At 47.6% G+C, this 24,975-nt stretch overlaps 1 protein-coding gene across 1 annotated transcript; it reads left to right on the top strand.

Moving 5' to 3' along the window:
- Positions 1–19,291: 19,291 nt before the first annotated feature.
- Positions 19,292–22,967, top strand: NKX2-6 (NK2 homeobox 6; the record flags this gene model as incomplete). The annotated part of the gene is made up of 2 exons (XM_082656804.1): positions 19,292–19,565; positions 22,339–22,967. 2 exons carry the CDS (start codon positions 19,292–19,294, stop codon positions 22,965–22,967), a joined length of 903 nt encoding a protein of 300 aa, XP_082512930.1.
- Between the last annotated feature and the right edge of the window lie 2,008 nt (positions 22,968–24,975).

Raw genomic sequence — 24,975 nt, 5'->3', positions numbered from 1 at the left:
GAAGGACCTTTTGACAGTAACAGATCTCTGATAAATTTCAGATTATACTGCTGAACATGGTAAGAAGTTGAAGAATCCTAATGGAAAACCTGATGGCTTCAGAAAAAAATAACAAAAGAATCGGTTACAGAGTGAACTGGTGAATATAGTTATAATTTTTATAGTTTTGTCTGGAATGCTACTGGTTTATATCTGTTTTCCAGGTAGAGAGAAGCCCTTCCCCTCAAGTTAGTTATGACCTACAGCAATTGGGTAAACAGACCTGTGTGTAGAGTTGAGACTTTTTTCTTTTCTCTCTGTCTGGTCCCTCCAGAAACTGGGAACTCTTGGGTTCTGAGCAGCTTATCAGGGGAATGGAAAAGACCCTCTCCTGGCATGTGCAGGAGTCTCAATATATTGGGGACTTCCAGAAGAGAAAAATGCACCAAGGCAGAATCTGATGGCAGGCCTTTTGCATGGCTTTCCTGGCCTCGAGAGGCCTTTTGGGAATTCAGTCGGACACTCCTGAGGAATTCCACCACAGCCGATTTGGAGGAGCCTAGGTGGTCAACTGACCACACTGGTTTTTGCAAACAAATTAGTTTTCATTTGGCTCTGTTTGGTGATGAGGGTAATTTCAAGAAGAAAGAAGACTATGTCTTAGTAGATATTAAATTCTAGTTCTGTTAACTGAAGTGTGTATTTATGAAAGTTATTGTGTTAGCCATACTTTTGCCCTGATGTCCTGCATGGAAAGAAAATTATCTAGTGAAATTATCACAGAGTATAATTACTCAGGAAGTGTGACACTGAATGCTTTAAGTCTGCTACTAAAAGTACGTGTACAATGCTTGTCTGACAATTGGGTATAAGTGATAAAACGTATGGCCTACGAAGTGTTTCCCCATTAACATACCTCTGAGCCTGTTCATGAGATCTGATTAGTTTTCCCTCAGTGTGAATGTCTAGGTGAATATAAAGGAGGCCTAGCATCGAGGGACATGATCTAAACCTGGGGTAGAAGCCAGCACCCCAGCATCGAGGGATGGATATTTTGATCATCAATGCTTTCTATTGAAAGATTTGCAATCAAAAGGGGAAATGTTGGAAAAATCTGCACGTATCGAGGTATAGTGAAGTCATTTTGACTTAACTTAAAGTTTACTGACCAGGGCAGCCTGTTTTGTGGTCTTTCAGACATGTGTTGTACATCTACTTTGGCCATTGAGGAAGGGAATGGATTTGAAAGTCAAAAGGGACTGGCTGTGGTTCAGACATCCAAGACAAAACTAGGTGGCCACTGTATACGTGATTTTAGACACGTTTTGGTATCATCCAAAAGTTGAATTTTCTGAACTCTATTGCAGACTAGGACAGAAACCACAGGTGGGGGTGGTATTATCTCAGAATGTGGTCACGGCTTGTATTTTGCTTAATGGTCATGATCTCCCCTGTGTTGTGCCTGTTAGATGTGTTGCATTTCATCCCTAGTCTGAGCGAGGAAACCCGTCTGAGGGCTGAACAGCGACACTGGCCTCACTGCGAAACGAGTCTAATCGCTGGGTCTAACTGCTGCTCTTGTCCTCCTCTGGACGTCCATGAAAAATTGATCTGGGTACTGTGACTGTGTAGGGACTACTGACAATGGGGGGGAAAGACTCTCACCATCTTCCAGTCCCACCTGCCAGTACATCAGAAGGACCCCCGTTGGTAAACGTGACTGTACAGCTGACTGCCCATGAGCCCCCCGGGCTATGCTGTGGGGAGCGGAATAGGCTGCCTCTGGACACACAAAGCCAACGAGTGGCATTAACTGGTTTTTGTTTGGAAAGACCTAATGGGTCCACCCCTAATGGCACTCAACATAGCAGGGGATGACAGATCTATACTGTGACTGCTGACCCCTGGCTAGGCTACCAGAACGTTTCTTTTAAAGCTTGACCTTCCTCTTCCCATGGGGGTGGCTCTGGGTTTATGAAAACCAGGGGTGGCCTTACCTTCCTTAGAGCTGGACAGGACACTGCTGCTATTGACTCCCTTTCCATTGGCCCAGGAAGTGCTTGGCTCCAAAATTGGCAAATGACTCTTCTGAGCGTACTAGGTAGCCTACCCCTCCTTGATCCTCTTGGGCTGCTGCCGTCTGTATTGTATTTGTGGTATCTGGTTGCAGTGCCCCCTACATACCTGACCCGAAGGATATCACGGAAAGGAGTGCACCAAGACTGTAAGGGTCGTGCAGGGTCAGTAGGAGCGGAGTGTACAGTCAGGCCACTCAAGATGGCTGCTCTCTTGCTCTCTGTCTATCCGCTGCCCGACCGGTGCCTGCTTCACCTACACCCTACTCACAGGACTGACCTTCCTGCGTACTTGCCTCCGCCCCAGCTAGTGACTGTTCTTATCAAAGGGGTGGTGAGGGGTGTGCCCCTCTACTGGTTTCCCTGGTAACTAATGAACCCCCCCTGACACCAATCTCCCCCCAATATAACTGGCCATCTTCCCTTCCCCCCGCCCCCCAAGCACCCCCCCCAGGAGTGAAGACTGCCACCGTGTCCTGCTGCCGTCTACTGCACATGGTGGGGTGTTGCTCCAGGACCTTGCTTCAGACGTGTAAGTTCCTCCTTCCATTAAACCATGGATGTCTCTGAAAAAAAATAAAGTGCCGGGGCTTCCCTGGTGGCGCAGTGGTTGAGAGTCCACCTGCCGATGCAGGGGACGTGGGTTCGTGCCCCGGTCCGGGAAGATCCCACATGCCGCGGTGCGGGTGGGCCCGTGAGCCATGGCCGCTGAGCCTGTGCGTCTGGAGCCGGTGCTCCGCAACGGGAGAGGCCACAACAGTGAGAGGCCCCGCAAAAAAAATAAAATAAAATAAAATAAAATAAAGTGCCAAAGCTAATGAATTGTTCTAAAACAAACACTAGGATAACAGCCACCCAGGTGAAGACTCTCTCTCAGAAACTCAGACCAACCATTTCTGAATCATAAGTCTCTCCCTCTCTCCTAGAAGTAACCTATATTTGTATTACGTAGGGATGCATCTCTAAATGATATATAGTAAATTTAATTTTGCCTGTTTTTAAAATTTTGTACAATTGAAATCATCTGGTATGTGTTCTGTTGTATCTGGCCTCTTTGGCTCAATATTATGTCCTTGGGCTTCCCTGGTGGTGCAGTGGTTGAGAGTCCGCCTGCCGATGCAGGGGACACAGGTTCGTGCCCCGGTCCGGGAAGATCCCACATGCCACGGAGCAGCTGAGCCCGTGACCCACAACTACTGAAGCTTGTGCGCTTAGAGCCCATGCTCCGCAACAAGAGAAGCCACCGCAATGAGAAGCCCGCACACTGCAACGGAGAGTAGCCCCCGCTCGCCGCAACTAGAGAAAGCCCGGGGGTAGCAACGAAGACCCAACGCAGCCAAAAATAAATAAATTAATTAAAAAAAAAAAAGATGTAGTCCAATGTACCAATCTTTTCCTCTATAGATTGTGCCTATTGCAAGAACACCCGCCTACCCCAAGGATGTGAAAATGTTCTGCTATGTCATTTTTTAAAGTTTTAATATTTTGCTTTTCATATTTAGGAATTCCAGTGAGGTTTGAGCTTTAAAACTCTACCTGCCAGATGTTCTTAGGCGACACAAGACAAATACCCTCAGGATTTCGATTGTGGCCGCTGTATACATTGGATTTTTCTGGGCTCCAGAGAGCCCAGAGTGTGGAAAGCACAGGTGGCCGAGGACAATTCATTTTGCGAACTGCCTCAGTGTAACCAGGCCGAATCCTGTTCTCAGTGCCAAATGAGGTAGAGGAACAAGCTCCCTTTTGGCCCCTGGTCCCCAGGACAATTTGCAAAAGGTCGGGAAACCCCACGACTCCCACCTCCATGGGGCATGAAGGGCGGTGGACGCCCGAGCTGCAGGCTGCACAGGACCGTCCCTGAAGTGAGAGCTACTCCAGCCTCCAGCCTCCAGCAGCGATTCCTTGAGCTCTTTGGGAACCAGGAAGCCACCCTCCACCATCACTTCCTGCGTAGGAGGAGGGGAAGCATTCGGAAGAGCCCCTACAGAGAAGGAGCCCCTTGTGAACGGTCCTGCGAGGCGCCTGCCCAGCATCAGACTCCTTGGGACAAGCCCCCCCCACCACGCCCTCTAGTGCCTGGGTGCGGTAGGGCGCAGACAAAGCTAAGAGGCATCTACAGGAGAATCTCCGACTGATTTCCATTTTTCTAGCAGATTCTGCCACTACGTGCCACCTTTCTGGAAGAACTAATGCCTTCCTCTACTCTTCTCCCCTCAACACACTTTATACCAAGGAAACAATCTGGGAGGCATGCAAGATATTTATTACGGGAATGTTTATAGTAATAGTACTTAAAGGGAAATTTTGGAAGAAACTTCAATACCCTACAAAGAAACCTAGCTTTAAAAGTCCTATGTATCGGGGCTTCCCTGGTGGCACAGTGGTTAAGAATCCGCCTGCCAATGCAGGGGACACGGGTTCGAGCCCTGGTCCAGGAAGATGCCACATGCCGCGGAGCAGCTAAGCCATTGCACCACAACTACTGAGCCTGCGCTCTAGAGCCCGACAGCCACATCTACTGAGCCCACATGCCCCAACTACTGAAGCCCACGCGCCTAGAACCCGTGTTCCACAACAAGAGAAGCCACCGCAATGAGAAGCTTGCGCACCGCAACAAAGAGTAGCCCCCGCTCTCCACAATCAGAGAAAAGCCCATGCGCAGCAACGAAAATCCAATGCAGCCAAAAACAATAAATAAATAAATAAATTTATTTTAAAAAGTCCTATGTATCCCTAGATAAAAATATTATACAGTTACTCAAAATCACGTTATAGAAGAATGTTTGATGACATGAAACATTTTTCATGATACAATGTTAAGAAAAAAAAAGCAGTTAAGAAAACAGCATATCCAGTTCCTATCTCTTTAAAAGGAAGTAATTATACATACATATATATATATATATATAAAAATAGATAATATCAAAAAGTTTTCTCTGAGTCATAGGGTTAGAAAATTTTCATTTTATTTGTGTTTTTCTTTATTTTCCACGTGTATGCTACTTTAGGAATCTGGTTACTTTTGAAGAAAGGAAGGAGAGAGCAAGAGAGTCAAGACGTTTCCAAAACTGCTGTGCCGTAGGGTGAGGATGGATCCCTCATCTAGGCTGGTCTTGTATCATCAACACGAGGGCAAGGGCTTCATCCCTAGAAAACTGAGTTGAGGCAACTACTGGGGTAATTTAAGCAGCAGATTAAAAACAAAAAAACAAAGCAAAACAACCCTTTGCTTACTGTTTCAAAAAGATAGGAATTTGTTTTTCTAATCCTAATTATCCAAATATCAATACAATGTTATCATTTTTTTTTTTTTTTTTTTTTTTTTTTTTGTGATACGCGGGCCTCTCACCTCTGTGGCCTCCCCCGTTGCGGAGCACAGGCTCTGGACGTGCAGGCCCAGCGGCCTTGGCTCACGGGCCCAGCCTCTCCGCGGCATGTGGGATCTTCCCAGACCGGGGCACGAACCCGTGTCCCCTGCATCGGCAGGCGGACTCTCAACCACTGCGCCACCAGGGAAGCCCCAATGTTATCATTCTTAATCCGTATCTGATCAGTGCTCCCTGAAAGCGTTCAAACTGAAGGAATAAAGTAAATGTACTTCTAGTGTCTGGTACACAAGAAGCTAGTAAATGGCAAGTATTATTGTCTTTGTTATTAAATACATGTGAATTTGAACTACCCCCCAAGAAAAGTAAAATAAGTACACTTCTTATTCTAGTTATTTTGTTCTCCCGGTTCATCATTCTCCATCCGCATAAATCTACTCCCTGCGCAATAAAAGCCAACACCAGTATTTACTGTACTCATAGGTTGTTTGATGGGCACTTCGCTCTTCCAGAGGAAAATGCCAATCAGTGCTCCTAAACTGGAGAGTGGGGACTCCTCGCCCCCGTGGTTCCCTCCCAGGACTCTTCCCTGTTGCCCTCCTGCCCTAAGTGCGGCAGCCCAGTTCACTCACCACAACTGGTCCCCGCGACCACACACACACACACACACACACACACACACACACACACACACTCACTCCTGGCTTCTGGAAGCCCAGTCTCTGAGTCAGCAGGCCCATCCTTTGGGCTTAGCCAGCAAGGTGGTTGTCACCCCACCACTGTACCCAGTTGCCCTGCCAAGGTCACCATTGATAACATTTTTATAACCAAGAATCATTCCTGTCATCCTACTTGACCTTCCAAGAGTACTTTACATCATTAATGTTCCCTTCTTACCTACTTCCTTCACTTGGTTTCCAGGTTATCACCCTCTGGTTTTTCTGCTCCTCTCCAAAGTCTCCTTCATGGTTCCTTCTCTTCCTCCAATTTTTTATTCTCTGACTTTTTTATTTTGAAAAAATTCAAACTTACAGAATTGAAAGATCAGTACAATAAATAACCACGTGGCCTTCTATTCAACTAACCATTCAGCAGCTACTACCATTTTGCCACATTTGTTCTCCCTCCATATCTCTTTTACTGAACCATTTGAAAATTCATACATCATGACTCTTCATCGGAAATACGTCCAACAAAACCATGCTACTATGATCACAGCTAGGAGAATTAACATTAATCCCATCATATCATCTAATATCTATTCAAATTCAAATTTCTGAGAAAGATACCATATCATATCATTTATATGTGGAATCTAAAATATAACACAAATGAACTTATCTACAAAAGAGAAACAGACTCACAGACATAGAGAACAGACTTGTGGTTGCCAAGGGGGAGGTGGTGTGGGGAGGGATGGAGTGGGAGTTTGGGATTAGCAGATGCACACTAGTATATATTAGGATGGATAAACAACAAGGTCTTACTGTGTAGCACAGGGAACTACATTCAATATCCTGTAATAAACCATAATGGAAAAGAAAAAAAAAACCACCCCCATGAGATATCACCTCACACCTGTTAGAATGGCCATCATCAAAAAGTGATAAATGCTGGCGAGGGTATAGAGCAGCCGGATCCCTCTGCACTGTTGGTAGGAATGTAAATTGGTGCAGCCACTGTGGAAAACAGTATGGAGGATCCTCAAAAAATTAAAAAAGGAACTAACCATATGATCTAGAAATTCTACTTCTGGGAATATATCTGAAGTAGACAAAAACACCATGCTGAAGAGATATCTGCACCCCCATGTTAATAGCAGCATTATTCAGAGTAGCTAAGACAAGGAAACAACTTAAGTGTCCATAGACAGATGAATGGATAAAGAAGACTTGGTATGTATATACAACGGAATATTACTCGGCCATAAAAGGGACGGAAATCCTACCATTCGAGACAACATGGATGGACCTAAAGGGTATTATGCTAAGTGAAATAAGTCAGACAGAAAGAGACAGATACTGTATGATCTTACCTATATGTGGAATCGAAAACAAAATAAATAAATAAATAAATAAACTCATAGGAAAAGTGACCAGAGTTGGGGGTGGGAGAATTGGACGAAGGCAGTCAGAAAGTACAAACTTCTACTTACAAGATAAATAAGTACTAGGGATGTAATGTACAACACTGACCATAGTTATGACAGTAGTTAACACTGCCATATGGTATATTTGGAAGTTAAGTGAGTAAATCTTGTGTTCTTATCACAAGGTAAAAAACATTTTTTATTTTTGGGGGGAGTATCTATGTGAAGGGTGTTAACTAAACTTATTACAGTATATGCAAGTCAAATCATTATGTTGTATACCTTAAGCTTACACAGTGCTGTATGTCAATTAGCTCTCAATAAAACTGGGAATTTTTTTTTAATTTAAATTTCTTCATTTGCTCCCAAAATGTTTTTTTGTAGCTTCTTGTTTATCCAGCATTCAACCCAAGTTCTCAAAATGTGTTTGGTGGTAGTCTCTTTTCTCTTTTATGTAGAACAACCTATAGAACTTTTTTTTTTAATGACATTGACGTTTTTGCAGCATTCAGACCAGTTGGTGTGTGAATGTTTCCTGTACTAAAAATCTTAACTTCGGGGCTGCATGAGAATTTGGTTTCAGACTTCTTTTCTTCTCTATTCACACTCATGCTCTTGGTGATCTCGTCCAGGATTGTGGCTTTAAATGGCATATATATGCCAACAACTCTCAAATATATATTCTCAGCCTAGGCCGGTCTCCTAGACTCCTGACTCCAACTGCTTACTGGAGGTCTCCTAGACATCTCAAATTTTGTAACTCAACTCCTGGTCTCCTTCCCAAAACATCCTCTGCCTGTAGTCCTTCCCTTTTCAGCTGATGGCACCTCCGCCTTTCCATTTGGCCAAGCCAAAAACCTTAGGGTCATCCTTGACTCCTGACTGTGTCTCACACTCCACATCCAATTGTCTGGAAATCCTGTTTGCTCAGCCTTCAGAATATGCTCAGAATCTGACCACTTTTCACTTCCTCCTTTGCTTCCACCCTGGGTCCATTATCATCATCTGTTGTCTAGATTACTGCAGTTACCTCCTAACAAGTCTCGCCCCTTCCATCTCTGCTCTGCTACAACCTATTCTGAACACAGAAACCAGGGAGGTCCTCTGCAAAGTCAACTCACATTATATTACTCCTCTACTCAAAACCTTCCAAAGTTCTCAGTTTCCCTCAAAAGTAAAAGCCAAAGTCCTTCCCTAGCCCACCAAGGCCCCTTACCTCTCTGACCTTATCTCCTGGTACTCCTCTCCTTCCCACCCTCCCTCACTCCACTCCATCTATTCTCAAGACACTGATTTCAAACATGCCAAGTGTGATCCCATCGTAGGGCCTTTGTGCTAGCTGTTCACACTCCCTCCAGATCCACGTGACTCACTCCCTCACCTCCCTTGGGTTCTTACTCAAATGTCATCATCTCAAAGAGGCTTATTCTAATCCCCCTTAAAATCGCAATTGCCCACCTATGCACGGACACACACACAAGCACACTTCTGATCCTGTTACCTATTTGCTTTCTTCATATCTATTTTCTCTATATCCTATATCACCTTCTAACATGCTATACAATTTACTTACGTGCTATATTTGTGTGTATTTTCTTCACCCCTCCCCAAATATTATCTCACTGAGGGCAGGAATCAAGGTGACCTGAGATGATCTGAGCGAAGACCTGAAGAAGCCATGAAGGCATCTGGAAGAAGAGGACAAGTGGTGGGTAATAAGTTGTATAAATACATCAGAAAACTCCGTGTAAACTACAGTGCCTGCTAAGCACAGAGTATTGGCTATTATAATATTCAGCCCACCCCTTCGCTCAAGGTGGAAAAGTAATGCTGAGAATTTTAATGCATTTTTTAGTTAAACCATCTATATTTATTAAAGGCTACTCGGCAAGGAAGCACTGGATAAAAGGATAAATGTCAGAGGCGAGCACCCTGTAGATACCTAAGCATGCCTGGTGGTTCCAAACAGGAGTCTGGCTCTCTCAGGCTGAGCAGAAGCCCTGCTCCTTTGCTGCTGAGGAGGTGCCCTCGGCCACATTATTCAGGTTCTCTGGGCCTGTCTGTAAAAATGAGGGAGGTGGTTGATAAAAATAATGCATAGAGTTTGGTAAATTAGTGCTCAAGTATTAGCTTTGGACGGAGGGACCCTCCTGGGGATTAGACAGCAAATAATTATTCTTTGGACTGACACTTCCTTCTCTGCATTAATGTGGTTTGACAAATATCAAACCTGTGTCTTATAACAAGCACAGTTTTGCCACGCCCGTCGTGTCTCTGTTCCCAGACCCCCAGAGAGGTCAAAAGGAAATGCAAAGTAAAACTTTGAAGATTTAGAGATTTAACAGTCCTCCTGATGGATCAGAGTGAAACACTTTATATCCCTTTTTTATAATCCCCTGTTCTCCAGTCTCTACAAATGATCAGGACTTGAGAGAGAAGAACGTGTCAGCACCTTCTCTTGGGGTACAGTTGTTTCCCACACAACCTCCACTCTACCCCAAGCAAGCCCAGAACTCTGCTGCTACAGATCCACTCCAGCCCTGCTCCAAGCAAGCAGGGCAGCCTACAGCATCCAGGCCCTGGAGGGAATCCACACGACAGCCGAGGTCAGAAGGAGCCCTGCCTAAGGGAGCTGGATGAAGGGCTTTCTGGCACAGGGAGAGCTTTCTGGGCGTATTCTCCTGTGCAAAGTGGTACTGCTCAAAACACCAGACCTTCCCTAGGTCAGCTTTTAAATGAGCCGTACTACTCTCTAATGTGTCTACTCAGCGTCAGACTGTCTGGGGAAGGGGTGGAAAGGGAAAACGCACTTGGCTATCAGGCTAATTTATCTACGTGGCACCAAATATCAACATGCTGGCTGTGCCTGTGTGCTCTGTCTTTGTCCAGGAGGCTGTCCCTCAGCTGCCACTTACATATGGAGAGTGCCCACTGGGGAAAGGGTAATGGACCTGTTCCCACAGCTCCCCAGGTCCTGGGATCTCCCCCAGCACAGGGGCCCATGTGCCCTTCTCCCTGAGTTTTGGGGGAAGTATCCACAAGTTCCTGGGGGAGAGATCTCAGAAGAGTTTCCACTTTCTTTAGTATCCATCCAGGATAAACAAACATGGAAAACCGAGATTACATTACAAATTATATTCCTTATACGTAAGGCACCCACCAGGAATGGGTGGCCCCCCAGAGGGCCGCAGACAAGGTTATTTTCTCAAGGGAACAGAAGAAGATTATGAATGCCTTAGGACTCAATCTGGGTTGGATGGTATTTAACTACAAGTTCACTTCACAATTATTTCCTTCTAGTGTAATCCTCACCCACCACACCTTAGCAGGTTTCTAGTTTTCCTAAAGGATGTGCTTAAATGGCCTGGAAAAATAATTGAACAACTTGCAATGATATTAAAGAAATAAAGAAGTTTTTGATGTCTTGTTAGGGTGAATTTTTGGTAGAAAGATTCCATTTAGAATGTTTTCCACTTAGGACACCCCACATGCATACACTCAGTTAAGAGGTGGCCCTGTGTGCTGAGGTGTTGATATCTTTTACATTTGCAGGGTATAACAATAATGCTAGTAGAATATCATTTATAGCAACTTGCAAGTTGGTGGTGACCTCTCAAGGAAGGTGCCACTTGGAGCCGCAGACCCCAAAGCTCTGCGTGCCATTGCCCCCTCAGGAGGCAAATTGCTATAAACAATTACTGGACCTCTGTTCCTCAACACCCCATCCCTGGGATTGAGATGCTGACATCTGTCCTACTTATCTCAAAGGGACATCAATGACATCATGGATGCCCAAGCTGAGCAAGACACCAGATACTAAAAAGGCTGGGAAAGGATCTGCCTGATCCCCAAGGTCAGGCAGTCTGTGTGAAATTCCTTTCACAGGCTCTGGGGACGCAGCGATGCACTTGATCATTTCACAGGCTTTGGCGGTATCAGGAAGGCTCAGCAAGACCGCCGACTGCCAGTTTATTAAAAGAGTAGCTGCGGTCTCGCAGTGTGGAGGGACCGCTGCAGCCGGGCGCACGTATGGGGCGCAGATGCTGCTCCTCGGCTACCGGGTATCACGTTACCCGGACCCGAGCCCACGGCGACCGCGACCGAGCCTCGCCACCCCACGGCACAGCAGCGAAGCCTCGGCACTGCTAGCTCTGGCAGCGCTGTTTATTTGATCTGGGTCTCTGCAGGTCCTCCACACACACACACACACACACACACACACACACACACACACACAGAGCCGCTGGGGCCGAGTTTATTTTTCCAGGGGTGGGGACTCGCTCCCGCGGCTTGGTGGCCGGCGCTATCAGGCGGCGGGGCGGCCGGGCGCTGGAATGTTAATTGAAATGGAGCTGGGCGCTCGGTGCAGATAAGAGTCTCCAGCATCACCCGGGCCTGGCCCCCGCCTGTGGCTCCCGAATTCCCGCCCGCGCCTCCCGGAACAGGGCTAGCCCCTCACAGAGGAGCCCTGGCGTCCCCCGGGCCACCGATGACAGTCTTTTATGCTCTGAAGGTGTGGCCGGCGCTCGGGAGGAGGCTCAGGGTCCCACGAGCGCCGCACCCGAGCGCCGGACTGGAGGTGGTCCAGCCCCCGCGGTCTGGCAGCAAGACTGAACTGTGTCCGCCGCCAAAATGAGGCTGTGGAGAGATGACGGGGAGAAATTGAAAAACTGGTTGTTTTTTAAACAATTCATAAATCTCTTACCCCGTTCCGCTCTTCACTCCACCCATATTCCTCCTCTAACCCTGAGATTTTTACATAGATTTTTCAGGGGTTCGAAGAGAGCGCCTCTGAAAGTCACCTCAGGCAAATCGTTAAGTGGTCCCAAAATAGCCATTTGGGAAAAGATAATATTAGATCTTCAATTGACACCATACACTGGAATGCACTCCAAATAAATTTAAAAGTAAACAGCAAAACTATACAAATACTAGAAGAAAATATGGGCGATTAACCTGGGCGCAGGAAAAGTTTTTCTCACGACGACTCAAATCTAGAGACAATGAAAGAAAAGATGAATACATGTGACTACATTTCAAAATGCATGACAGAACGCACTATGAAAGGAGTTCAAAGACAACTGACAAACAGGAGAGAGTGTTCGTAACATATAGCACAGATAGCCAAATCACTATACATATACATACATATATATATGAGAGAGAGAGAGAGAAAATTCTTAAAAATTGGTAGAAAATGGGGGAAAGATACAACTTAAATGTATTTATGTGTTTTTATAATTTGTATGTATATTATATATGTATATGCATACACACATACACATCTGTCTATATCCCATAAAAGATGTTCCATCTCGCTAATAATCAGAGAAATGAAAATTAGAATAACACTGAGATACCATTTCTCACCCATCAGATTGGTAAAAATTAAAAGGTATAATACATTCTTTTGACCAGGCTACTACAGAGGAGGCAGCCACTTTCGTACATTGCTGGTGGAACGCAAGCCTGTACAACCATTCTGGAGGGAAACTTGGCGAGCCAGCATGAATGATACATGCATTTGCTTCTGACCCACAATCCCACTTCTAGGAATATGCCCTGAAGATATACCTCTACTAGTACAAAACCACAGAGCAACAATGTCACTCATTACAACACTGTAATCGCAAAATACAGGGAAAATCTAAATACTTGTTCAATGGCAAGTAGTTGGATAAACTATGGTACATTCACACAATGAAGTACTAAGCAACTGTAAAAAAGAATAAGGAAGGGCTCTTTGAATCAATATGATATATTGTTAAGTGAAAAAAGCAAATTGTGAGAGAGTAGCTATTAGAAGGAATGGGTACTGGGAGCAGCCCTTATTCAGGGGAGGGTCCTGTGCTAGCAGGGGGGCCTTAGGCATGTGACTGTAGGTGGACCTGCCTGTGGCAGCGTAAAAAATCGTACACTAGTGATCAACCACTCTGTTAAATATGGTAATCAGATCTACATCATAGATGTTGATGATGAATGTTTTCCCTCATCAAGCAGGTGAAATTAGACACATTAACGCCAGTGTACCAGATAAAGGTGTGCTGATGACATCCCATCATCCCATAATAAAAGTTCACTTGTCTTCTCTCTTATTGGACTGGATACTCCTGGAGGATTCTGGAATATGTGCTATTTATCCCTGTGACTTGAGTATTCGCAAAGTACTATATATATATATAGGGTGACCATATGTCCTAGTTTCCCTGGAACAGCTGTGGTTTATGCCTGACATCCCATCCAGTGAGTGCTTCCTTTCTTTTTTAAGAGTCCTGCTTTAGATGATAGATTATGTGATTACCTTCCCCATAGGTAATGGGCACTAGGAAAATTCTACTGAGTTGACTGGAATAATTTGGAAAATATTGGAGTAATAGTGTCAGTGAAATTTTAAAATATGTAGTGAATTTTCCTTAGAAACAAGTGTTCTAAGAAGTACTGAGCAAAGAACTAGGAAGAAACATAAGAAAAGATGATAACTAAGCAACTGCATTCATCTTAGTCTGTGCGCTCTAAAAGAAAGAGCTCCAACCTGAAAATGAGGAGACCTGTGACTCAAAACAGGTTTCTTGATCTTTCTTTGTAAACTAGAAAACTAGTTTCTTTCTTTGTAAATCAGAAATAACTGCTTTACACACCTCACAGAGTTATTTTGAGAATCCATGAGTTGCGATGTAAATATGGATTTAAAAATCAAAAAGAAAACTATGTATAAAATAGTCCAGTTCTTTTTGCCAAATTGTTCCCAGTTTTTTTCTTAAATCTTCCTTTCTACTCTTGAGGGAAGTAAAGTGGGACAGCAGAGGTAAAGGGTGATGTCTTTGTGTTTGTAACACAGGAATATGGTGGAAAGAAAACCAGCATCAGTAGTGAGAAAACCTGGAGTCTGATTTTCTTCTGGTAGTTGTGTAGTTTGGTATCATCTGTGTTCTTTAGCTGTATAATAGAGTTAATTAAGCTAAAAGAAAACATGAGAAACCATCATTCAAAAGACACCATCATTTTAAAGAAAAAAAAAGAGAAAACTCAATGAGTTGTTTTGAAAGGATTTACTTTAAAACTGCAATTAGGCATTCTGTGAAAATAAGGCTACGGAGATCTATGCAGTCATGAACAGTGGGAGATACTCAGTATCCTGAGTATACGGTACACATGGATTAGCTTATTTTGAGCCAAGGAGATGTAGGTATTGATAGAAAATGCATAGACATCGTTGTTGCAGCTGTGACATCCTGTGTGGCAATCAGAAGCGATAATACCAGCACAAAACTCTTAATAAATGTCACTGCTTTATAACCACAAGAAAGAGTCCCCATATTATGCTACCTTGTCAGCTAAGGAAGACAGAAAAATAGGAAACATATACATGTAGCTGTTCATTTGTGCAAAACATACAGAGAGAGAGAAAGAGGAAAAAACCATGAGAGTGTATAGGAACCAGGAAAGCAAGAGGAACGGAAATCGAAAGGATAAAGCTGTGTGGCCACTTCTTTTCGCATAATTTTGACTTTTAGAATTATGTTACTGTTTCACATACTCAAAATATAAACAAGCTATTATAATATCTTTAAAAGAACCCCAGCAATAGAAACCATGGCAAGTCAGTCTCCCCACTCCTGGAGGGCCAGACTCTACTGAACCAGTCCCCAGGGTATCGGAAGGACTATCTCCAAGCAAACAAGGCAGATTCCTTTATCCAACTAATGTTGATTGGAGAGCTACTATGTGCTGGTTGCTAGCCTAGGCCCTGGGGATACAGCTGTGACAACAGACCCAGAGCCCGAGTCCAATCTAATGGGGATCCAGAGCTCCCGTCAAAGACCTTGGAGACAGTTGATTTCCTGCGAGCACACAGGCCCCAGCGCCGGACTTCACTGGAAGTTGCCTGTTGCGTATCGAATTTTAAAGAAGAAATCCCTTCGTTTTGGCGAAGTCTGAAATAGGGGAGAAAAGGACACTTGTTAACCGTGGATGGGAAGAGTTTCAATAAATATGGCGCACAAATTCCATATGATTGTGCCAGGTATCATGGGAATGATTTGAGTCTGTCTCCTGTGCAAGAATGGGGTAAAATGGGGGAGGGGGGAGGAGATGAATTGGGAGATTGGATTGACATATATACACTATTGATACTATGTATAAAATAGATAACTAATGAGAACCTACTGTATAGCTCAGGGAACTCTACTCAGTGCTCTGTGGTGACTTAAATGGGAAGGAAATCCAAACAAGAGGATATATGTATACATATAACTGATTCACTTTGCTGCACGGTAGAAACTAACACAACATTGTAAAGCAACTATACTTCAATAAAAATTCATTTAAATTTTTTTAAAAAGAATGGGATAAAATTAAGGCTCTGAGGCCCCTCATTTCCCCAGTATGTTCAGAGTTTGGACGGAACTAGCCCACGGTAGGCGCTCAAAACACATGTGTGGACCTAGTATTGTTTGAGCGTTTTGTGTTGTGAGCCAGGTGGAGTAAAGCAGATCCGCTCAGCTCACACACCGTCCCCCCCATCATCTCCCCCGCACAGAGATGATGACTTCTCCACTCATGCCGAAGGGACACACACACCGCACCTCCTTGTCCGGGCTGCGCCGGGTCCGGGGATGCGCCTGAGAGCCCCAGGACTCCTGGCCTTTCTGCTCACGCCACCAGGCCAGATTACTCCCCTCCCCTCCCCGACGCCCGCGCTCCAGCTAGCTGCCGAGAGCTCGCACCATCCTCCCGCCGCGGGGCTGTCCCTAACGCGGCTGCAATCCATTGACCCGGAAGGGGCGAGATCAGCGCAGCGGTTCCAGTCCCCGGGGCGCACAGCTCAATGCGCCCTGGCGCTGGACGGGGAGGAAAAAGTGGGACGCGGAGGCCCGGCTCATTTACCGCGATGTCCCAACGCCCGGGGTCCCGAACCGCGGCAGACAACTCCGGGGGCGCGAGGCCCGGGCGAGCGGAAAGCGCCGGGAGCTGAGACCCGAGCGCCAAGGTGCAGGTTCCCGGCCCGCTGCTCTCCCGGCCTCGGTGGGCGAGGGCGATGTGGGCCCGGCTCTCCAGGTTTCCCCGGGGAGCCTGAGTTCTTTCGGTAACGAAGATTCGTGATTGCACCGCTTGAGAGGGGTTAGCAATCCTTTCCACGTCCAAAATCTCATTTGATCCTGGCAGCAAACCAGGGAAGAAAGGCAAGCCTGCGGATCTGAGAGAAGGATTTGAACTCAGGGCTGCTGATGTCAATTTCTTCCAAGGTGCCCTTTCTTCTACGACTTCCTAGAGCGCGGCAGTCCGCCGAGAGAATTCCACTCTAGAATAACGTGCTGGAAGGTTTGTGACTTAAAGTTTTTAATCGGGTTGCCCTCCCAGCCGAGCTTGGAAGGCGAGGACTCTGCCGGCTCCCAGAGAGGAGTGGGAAGAGCGCCTACCCGGCGTGCTCTGAATGGAAAGGTTCTAAATTCGTCGTGTTTTGGGTGCCCGGCTGGCTGTAAACACACGCCTAACCAGACAATCGCTTGCACCTCTGCAGGGAGGAGGATACCATAATACTGTTTTTCTAGGAAGTCGTGAAATATGTTTTAGAAGTGTTAAAATATTTGATTCATTGTTTATTCTACATATTTACGCTGAGGAAATAATCCAAAATGTTGACAAGGATGAAGATGTTCTCTGAAGCCTTGTTCACAGCGACAGAAAAAAAAAAAGCTGTAATGTTAAAGTATAAACAGTCTATTATGGTTCATCCATAACATGGACTATCATATTACCATTTTAAAATATATCTGCAAAAACTCTTTAGAGAAGCTACACATGCTCATGATGTAAATTTAAAATATACAAGCTCGCATATCCCCTATGAGCTCATACATGCAAAAATATATAAAGAAGGAAGTGAGCTAAAATATCATCTCCGGATGGATCTTGTTTTTCTTTTCAACTTTTCCTAATTTTTTCCAAAGTGTACATGACTTTTATAATCAGAAAAAAAAAACAAAATTTAAATAAATGTATGAGTCATTGAAAGATTTCGATGTCTCTGAGGACAAAGAGATGTCTCTTTGTGGGGGGGAGGAGGGAGGAGTTCTGTTTTGGCAAAACAGGGGTCCTGGTGCACCTTGCCATTGACGAGCTGGGCCACCTCTGGAGTCGCTCAACCTCTCTGATTTCGACTCTTCACTAATGAAAGAAAAGGAAAGTTGGAAACACTCAGGGTATATCTTCGATGTAAAGATTAAATGATACGATATATAAGAAATTATTTCTTGACTGAACCATCAAATTTGCCAAAAATTTGCATGAATTTTTCTGAGAAATTTTGCGCTCACTAGCCTGAGGAGATGTGTACAGTTTATCTGGGTTTCAGGAAATAATAATGCCCAGTTAGTTCTTATAATATTGAATTCTCCTAAGAAGGTTTATTTAAGAAACATTGTATTTGAAATTCCAAAAAGAATTCTAATGAGATCTCATTTGGATTTTAAAAAAGTTTTTTAACTTCTTAGATTCTGTGCTACGACTGCTGACCCGGAATCATGTTTGACTGAACCATGTAGCGTGAGTAGTAACAATCGCTGATATTTTCATACATGTTATCTCTTAATTCTCACAATCATCCTGTGATGGGCTTATTCTTATCTCCATTTTTTTTTTTTTTTTTTTTTTTACTTAAGATTGGGAGGGTAAATACTTTGCTCAAAGCCCACAGTTGATATGCTCCAGAGTGAGGGCTGGACCTGTGGATTCCACCTGCATAACCACTGCACACACTGCCTCCCTTTACTCGGTCCGGCTGTGCCCAAGGAGCTTTCCCGAAGATTTGATGCTCGTCAAAACTTCTCACCCCTTCGTGGGGCGCCGCGTTCGTACACACATGCACACACACTCAAGACAATCAACTTTAGGGAGGATAAAGGGGAGGAAAAGAAGGGCCCTGGGGTCGTGAAGGGCAAGGTGAGCACCTGTCTGGCCCCTACACCCCGGCGGGGACTATTACCTTTCTCCTCCTTACCCACTCACGGAGCCTATAAAGAGGTCAGGGGCTCCCCCAATATAGTTCCCAAGTCCTTTCTTCGCTCCAGGTCTGAGATGTCCCTCCTGGGAAGTGGCGGATCTCGGCTCCCTACATGCGGACTCGGCTCTCAGTGAGACATTTCCACCTCAGTCTAGGCCGTGGAGGGTCCAGACTCGCTCCTCTGCGGTCCAGCCTCTGCTCCCTGGAAGGAGCTCTCAGCCTCCTGGCCCTTGCCGTGCGCGCACTTACACTCACGCGTGCAGCTCCAATCCCGCGGGTGCCCAGCGGTCTCCACCTGAGTTTTCCTCTGCCAGGCGTTGGACAGTTGAGCTAAGGCTAGGCCGGAGGGACCAACTAGGGTTGCAGAGCAAGGGTTCCACCCCCATCCCCGCACACCCTCTAGGAGAGTCCCGAGGGACCCAAGGTTGACCTGGGAAGCTCCCGTTTGTACTGTATTCACCGAGATACGAGCCGTGCGCAGGCTCTCTCCCGTTTTCCTTGCTTTCGAGAACCCAAACCTTTCGGAAGGTGGCTGGGGGTTGGAGAGGAATTAGAAGGACGAGAGAAGAAAGGACTGGGGCGGGGGGAGATGCTGAGTTAACACGTGGGTTCTGCGGGAACCAATGGGGGTCCGCGGTTTCGTCACCCGGCCCGGTCAATCGACTGGCAGGGATGGCCCAGAGGAAGGCGCAGTACGGGACGCTGGGTGTCTATCGTAGACCTTGGGTCTGCGGAGTCTGCAGCGGCAAAACGGAAAGCTCAGCGCGCTGCGCTCTGTGGGGACCAGGGACGCCCCAGCCCCGCCCCCTCCTCCTTCAGGATGTTACTGAACCCTGTCACCTCCACTCCCTTTTCGGTCAATGACATCCTGAGGCTGGAGCATGAGCAGATTGGCCCGGAGGCCTTGCAACTCAGGGGTGCACGGAGGAGCCCGGAAAGCTCTCAGTACCTGCTACCGGTCCCAGAACAGCGAGGGTCGGAGGTTCCCAGCACCGGTAGCTGCGACGGCGACAGAAGGCAGGAAGGGTCGGAGCCTCCTGAAGGTCCCTGTGAGACAGTCACAGAGATGGATGCTGAACTGGTGGGCGAGCCACGTGAGTACGCCCTCGGGTCTTGGCTCCTACAGGGAGAACAAGAGGTGGGGTGGATTATTACCAATCGGCTCGTGGGGGGACACGCATCTCCTGGTCTTCCCGGCTCCGAGGGCTAGCCCCGTTTTCCTTCACGTGAACAGTCCGAAAGACAGGACTCTCAGCCCCCTCTAACGTCTCCTCCAGACATCCTAACGAAAATGAGGTCCTGAATTTTGGGGGTTCACTATTTCCACAGCCAGTCCTCTGATTCCCACAGACACTTCCCCCCCGCCCCGATCCACAGCCACAGTTCTCAGAAACTCCAGCTTCTCTTTCTTACAGCAAAGCCCTCTACAGTATCTTAGCTGTGCTCCATCACCACCAGCTTTGCCAGCCATCTCCCACCCTCTGTACCCTAAACCGTCTGCCGAAAGTGTAACCATCAAAGCAGCCGGGCGCTTTGGGAGTGGAAACTCCGTAGGCTCTGGGGTCAATCCCAGCCCAGCCTTTTCTTGGGGCTTGCCGAGTGGCCTGACCAGTCCAGTCGTTCCTCTGCCTGGAGCACGGTAAAGGCAGCTCGCGTTTTAGCTGTTCTGGGAGACGAACGACTCCAGCGGAGTCTCAGCGCCTGGTCTCCGGAGGAGCAACCTTGTGCGCTGGCGGAGAGGCCAAGGCATCTGCGACCAGCGGCAGGAAGGGAAGAGGTGGACGGGGGTCGTGCTGGGCTGGCTCTTGCCAGCCGGGAAGTTTTGGCGGGAGAGGCTCGACATTTGGGGTGTGAAAAGGCTACTCCTCCTCTTTCCAAACCTCTGCGTCTTGGTCCGCAGCCTCCATGCTGGTGTGGGGGCTCCCGAGAGGCGCCTCGCAGGTCAGGCCTCCTCGGCCAGGCTGTGCCACGGACACTCCATTCGAGCCTCAAACTAACCACATGAAGAAAATTAAGATGCTGGTTCAGGGTTATTCGTCGACTTGCAGGCTGGTTATTCACCTGCTCCGGGAGCCTGGAGAACAGTACTCTTTCCTGTGTTCCCAAAGAAACCTGTGAATTTTCTGCAGCGGACCCTAAACCTTAATCTCTCCCAGCGCTGCTCAGACAGCTCGCCGTTCACTTCGGCTTTGCCGAAAAAGGGGTCACGCTCCTCTGACCATCGCTGTCACCTGGCAGCTGAAGACAGCCGCAGGGCTTTCCTCCTCCCCTGGCACGCCCGGGGCGGCTCGCTGTTGTGCGGCTGAGGTTGTCGCCGAGAAGGGGCCGGCGCCCAGCTCCAGGAACTAAGCCCAGGGGCCATGGCAGCCACCGATCGCGCGTGGAAGGGATCTTCCCTGGGGGATTCTGTGCGCCTCCTCCGTCCTCAACTTGCTTGCAGGGACGCAGGGTGAGAGGGGCTCCGAACTGTGACCGGGAAGGCACGGAGTGGCCTGCAGCCCCTCGGTCTGCGTGGTCAGCGACTCCCAAATGGGGTCCTGCTTGTTCCACAGAGTCACCGAAGGCCAGCTGTTACTTTTTGATTTGCTAAGAAAACACACCCTCGTCAATATCTTTCCTCTTTGCGGGGAGAGATATCCTAAGTTTGTCTGAGCACAGGCTTCTCTGAAGGAAGGTTTTATTTCCTCAATCTGAAATACCAAACAGCCCCTTGCCCCAGGAGACTGCGCCAGCGCGGTTGTGGATTTGGAGTCGGATTCCAAGTAGTACTGGCTCTAATTAGGGGCTTCCTGCTCCGCCTCGCCAAGAGCATACATCCTTTCACGTTCCCGGTTTTCTCCTGGCGTGAATTTCCACGAAAACTCAGCATTTCCTTCCTACCTACCCTTGGCTAAAAAGCAGAGCTTTGCCAAATCAGGAGATGTGGGAAGAAGGGAAGGAAAGTCTGCGTCTTGGAGGCCCCCCGGGCACAGTCGCCCAGGGGTTATCTTCGAGGGCGCTGCCCGACCTGAAGAGGAAGTCCGGGAGAAGCCAACGCCACCTGCTCTCCCGGGAGACCCCAAAGGAGAAAGAGGACGCTTTTTAAAACCAAATGTGGATCTTAACTTTACATATCCTGCAAAGAGAACCTCAGTTTCTGAGCCAAGAATCAGCAGCCAGAAAATATTTTTTATTTTATTTTATGTTGTTAATTTGGATACAGAGCATCGCGTCCAGGAAAGATGGGAAGGGTTCCTGGTGCCAGTGGAACATCTGATGACCAAAGAGACAAGGATGTGAGCAAAGATGAGGTGAAGGTGGGAGGCACTGGAGACCCTGGCGCCTGGGCTAGAAACCAAGTACCCTGCGGTGCGCGCTGGGCCACAACAGATAGCCAGGCAGATGGGAGCCTCCGAGCAAGCATGTCACCGAGTTTTGGTTCTCTCTCTCTCTGCCTCTGTCTCTCTCTCTCTCTTTCCCCACCAAGAGCAATCTAAAGTCAGTCTGTATCTAATAGGCTTGCAGCAAAAGTTTCCCCAAACTCGTCCACACTTTAGAATTGCAATCACAGAGAACAGCCCAGATACAGACATTCTAAGAAGAGAATGAAGCTTAGACTCTGGATCAAGAGTCTATCTTTGGGGAAACGACTGTACACTGGGTACCACTGAGTGTCACAATTTGCATTGTGTTCCAGCAGCTGCAAAAGCGACAGAGCTTGGGGGAAAGGAACGAGCTTTGGGACGGGGTGAGGGGTCAGCAGAAGGGAGAGACGGGGAACCGAAGTGAAGGCTACTAGGAGGGGAGGGGAGTCCCTTGAAAACAGCGTAAGAATCTCTCGGGTGAGCCTTAGGCTGGCGCTGACGGTGTTCCTTCCTGTGCTTTTAGAGTCCGGCCTCAGCGCAGCCTCGCACCCCTGCGATGGGACCCGAGTGCAGGAGCGCGACGTGGGTGACAGCGGCGGCGGCGGCGCGCGCGGGGATGGCTCGGAGCATCCCAAAGGGCGGCCCCGGCGGAAGCCGCGCGTGCTCTTCTCGCAGGCGCAGGTGCTGGCTCTGGAGCGGCGCTTCAAGCAGCAGCGGTACCTGTCAGCGCCGGAACGCGAGCACCTGGCCAGCGCCTTGCAGCTCACGTCGACGCAGGTCAAGATCTGGTTCCAGAACCGGCGCTATAAGTGCAAGAGACAGCGCCAGGACAAGTCCCTGGAACTGGCGGGCCACCCGTTAGCGCCGCGCCGGGTGGCGGTGCCCGTGCTGGTGCGGGATGGCAAGCCCTGCCTGGGCCCCCGCACGCCCGCCTTCTCCGGCCCCTATGGCGCGGCCGCGGCGCCCTATTCCTGTTTCGGCGGCTACGCGGGCGCTGCCTACAGCGCTCCCTACGGCGGCGGCTACGCCGGCGCGCCCCCGGGCCCCGCGCCCCCCGTACCCCAGGCCAGCTCTGGCTTCAGCGGGGGGGGACCGAGCGCCAACCCGCAGGGCCATCTGCCCGCCGCGCTTCAGGGGGTCAGGGCCTGGTGAGGCGTCTTGGCTCGGGTGCGCCACCCTGAACAGATGCTCGGTCCCGCCTCTCCGCTAACCTTTCGCGGCCGGGATGAGGGAGCGCCGCCGTGGAGGAAATATAGGCCACCCGATGGCATTTCTCTCCCGAGCGATCCCTGGGACTAGGAATTGCCTTCAACTAGCCATCCAGCTGAAGGCCCTGGGGGCGTTCTTCTCCCGAGAGACGCAACGCGGGGCCTCCGCCAGCCGCCCACGAAGCAGCACTGGGAGGGAGGAAAGCCAAGGGTGGCTGGCAGTTTCGGGCGTCAGAGTAGTAGTTCTGAGGCAGATGACTTTTCAGGCCTCAAATACAGGGGCTGAGAGGCTCCTTAATTTGTGTGCAGCAGCCCCAGGGAATAGGGAGGTGATGGGGGTGCTCTGGAGGGCCTCGATCCCCCGATTTAAGGCAACAGGTGGGGAAAGAAGGGGAAAAAGAGATGAGCCAGGGGAGGGGGATGAAGAGCCTGGAAAAGGAGGACCAAGAGGTCATGAGGACTTGTGCGAAATAGGTCCTCCTGCAGGGGGTAATCTGCGCCCCCCCACCCCTTCCACGGGCTGCGCTCCCTGGGACTCAGTATCTAGTGGAGCGCTTTTTTCCTGGAGGCACAATTGTTCTCCAGAAGATATCCATCACACTCTAGTTCTTCCCTCACTGTAAGTGCTTTTTTTTTTTTTTTTTTGCGGTACGCGGGCCTCTCACTGTTGTGGCCTCTCCCGCTGCGGAGCACAGGCTCCAGACACGCAGGCTCAGCGGCCATGTCTCACGGGCCCAGCCGCTCCGCGGCATGTGGGATCTTCCCGGACTGGGGCACGAACCCGTGTCCCCTGCATCGGCAGGCGGACTCTCAGCCACTGCGCCACCAGGGAAACCCCACTGTAAGTGCATTTTATCTCCTGTATACAGTTCAACCTCTTGAGTAAATAGACTAAATATATTAGTGTGTGTTTGCCTTGTGTGTAGGCCATTAGAATCTATCCACCTCTAGGTTTCTGCTAAACAACTTCAAATTAAAGTAAAAATGAAACTTAGAAGTTCTAAGTCTTCAGTACACAGGGAATTCCCTAGAGAGACAAAAGTTGAATTCCGCTCTGGAGAGGTTACCTCTCTCCATCTCCTTCCCTACCAGCCCCAGTAGGTTTTCTTTCAGAAGGTAGTAGGTTTCTAAATTCCACACCAGAAAAGGAGGCTCCCACTTGTCCATAAGTCCTAACAGGATGGGCAGGAAGCCTGAATTTTAGGGAAAGTTACAATTCCCCCAGGCGCAAATATGTCTGAAATCACGCAAACTGAAGACTGAGAACAAACTCATTTTGTTAACGGGAACATGGGAATCAAATAAGACAGTTGTCTTTGGCAGGTACTAGTAGAAAAATCAGGCTCTTTTCTTTTTCCTTGGATATCATTTTTTAGACAATGAAAAACTCTGCTTCTTCATCCCCTGCACCACTAACTTGTCAAAAGTTCAATTCTATTATTTAATAAATTCTAATTTTAATTAAATTGTACTGGCCCTGCATTTTCTCATTTCTGCATCTGCCCTGGTTGTTTTTTGCCAACGTGGGAAACAGGGACTGCTTGGTCCTATGTAAGCGATGCCTGACAATTGACAGCTTACATCTCTTAAAGTTTAAGTTAAAAACAACGGTAAGTATTCACATTTCTCCTTACTACCATTTCCTTATATTTTCTCTCCTTTTTGGTTTCATCCCTTTTCTCTTTTATTTCTCCATAAATATCTATTAATAAAAGTGTATTTAGAAACACCCTGCAGTGTTTTTCAATTATAGTTAGCCTTGCATCCCTGGGATAAAAATGTACATTTTAAATTAAGAAATGTCTGTATATATATATTTTAGAAATGTCTGTATATTTTAAATTAAGAAATCTCAGTAAATATTCCTTGGTCAGTTAAGCTAACACTAAAAAAAAAAAAATAGAGATTACAGTTAAAATCTCCATCATGAGAAAATTGTCACACGGTGATAT

Source organism: Grampus griseus, assembly GCF_964374135.1.
Source record: "Grampus griseus genome assembly, chromosome: 6".
Lineage (NCBI taxonomy): Eukaryota > Metazoa > Chordata > Mammalia > Artiodactyla > Delphinidae > Grampus > Grampus griseus.
The sequence above is the reverse complement of the archived record's forward strand: the minus strand, read 5'-3'. Positions and strand labels throughout refer to the sequence as shown.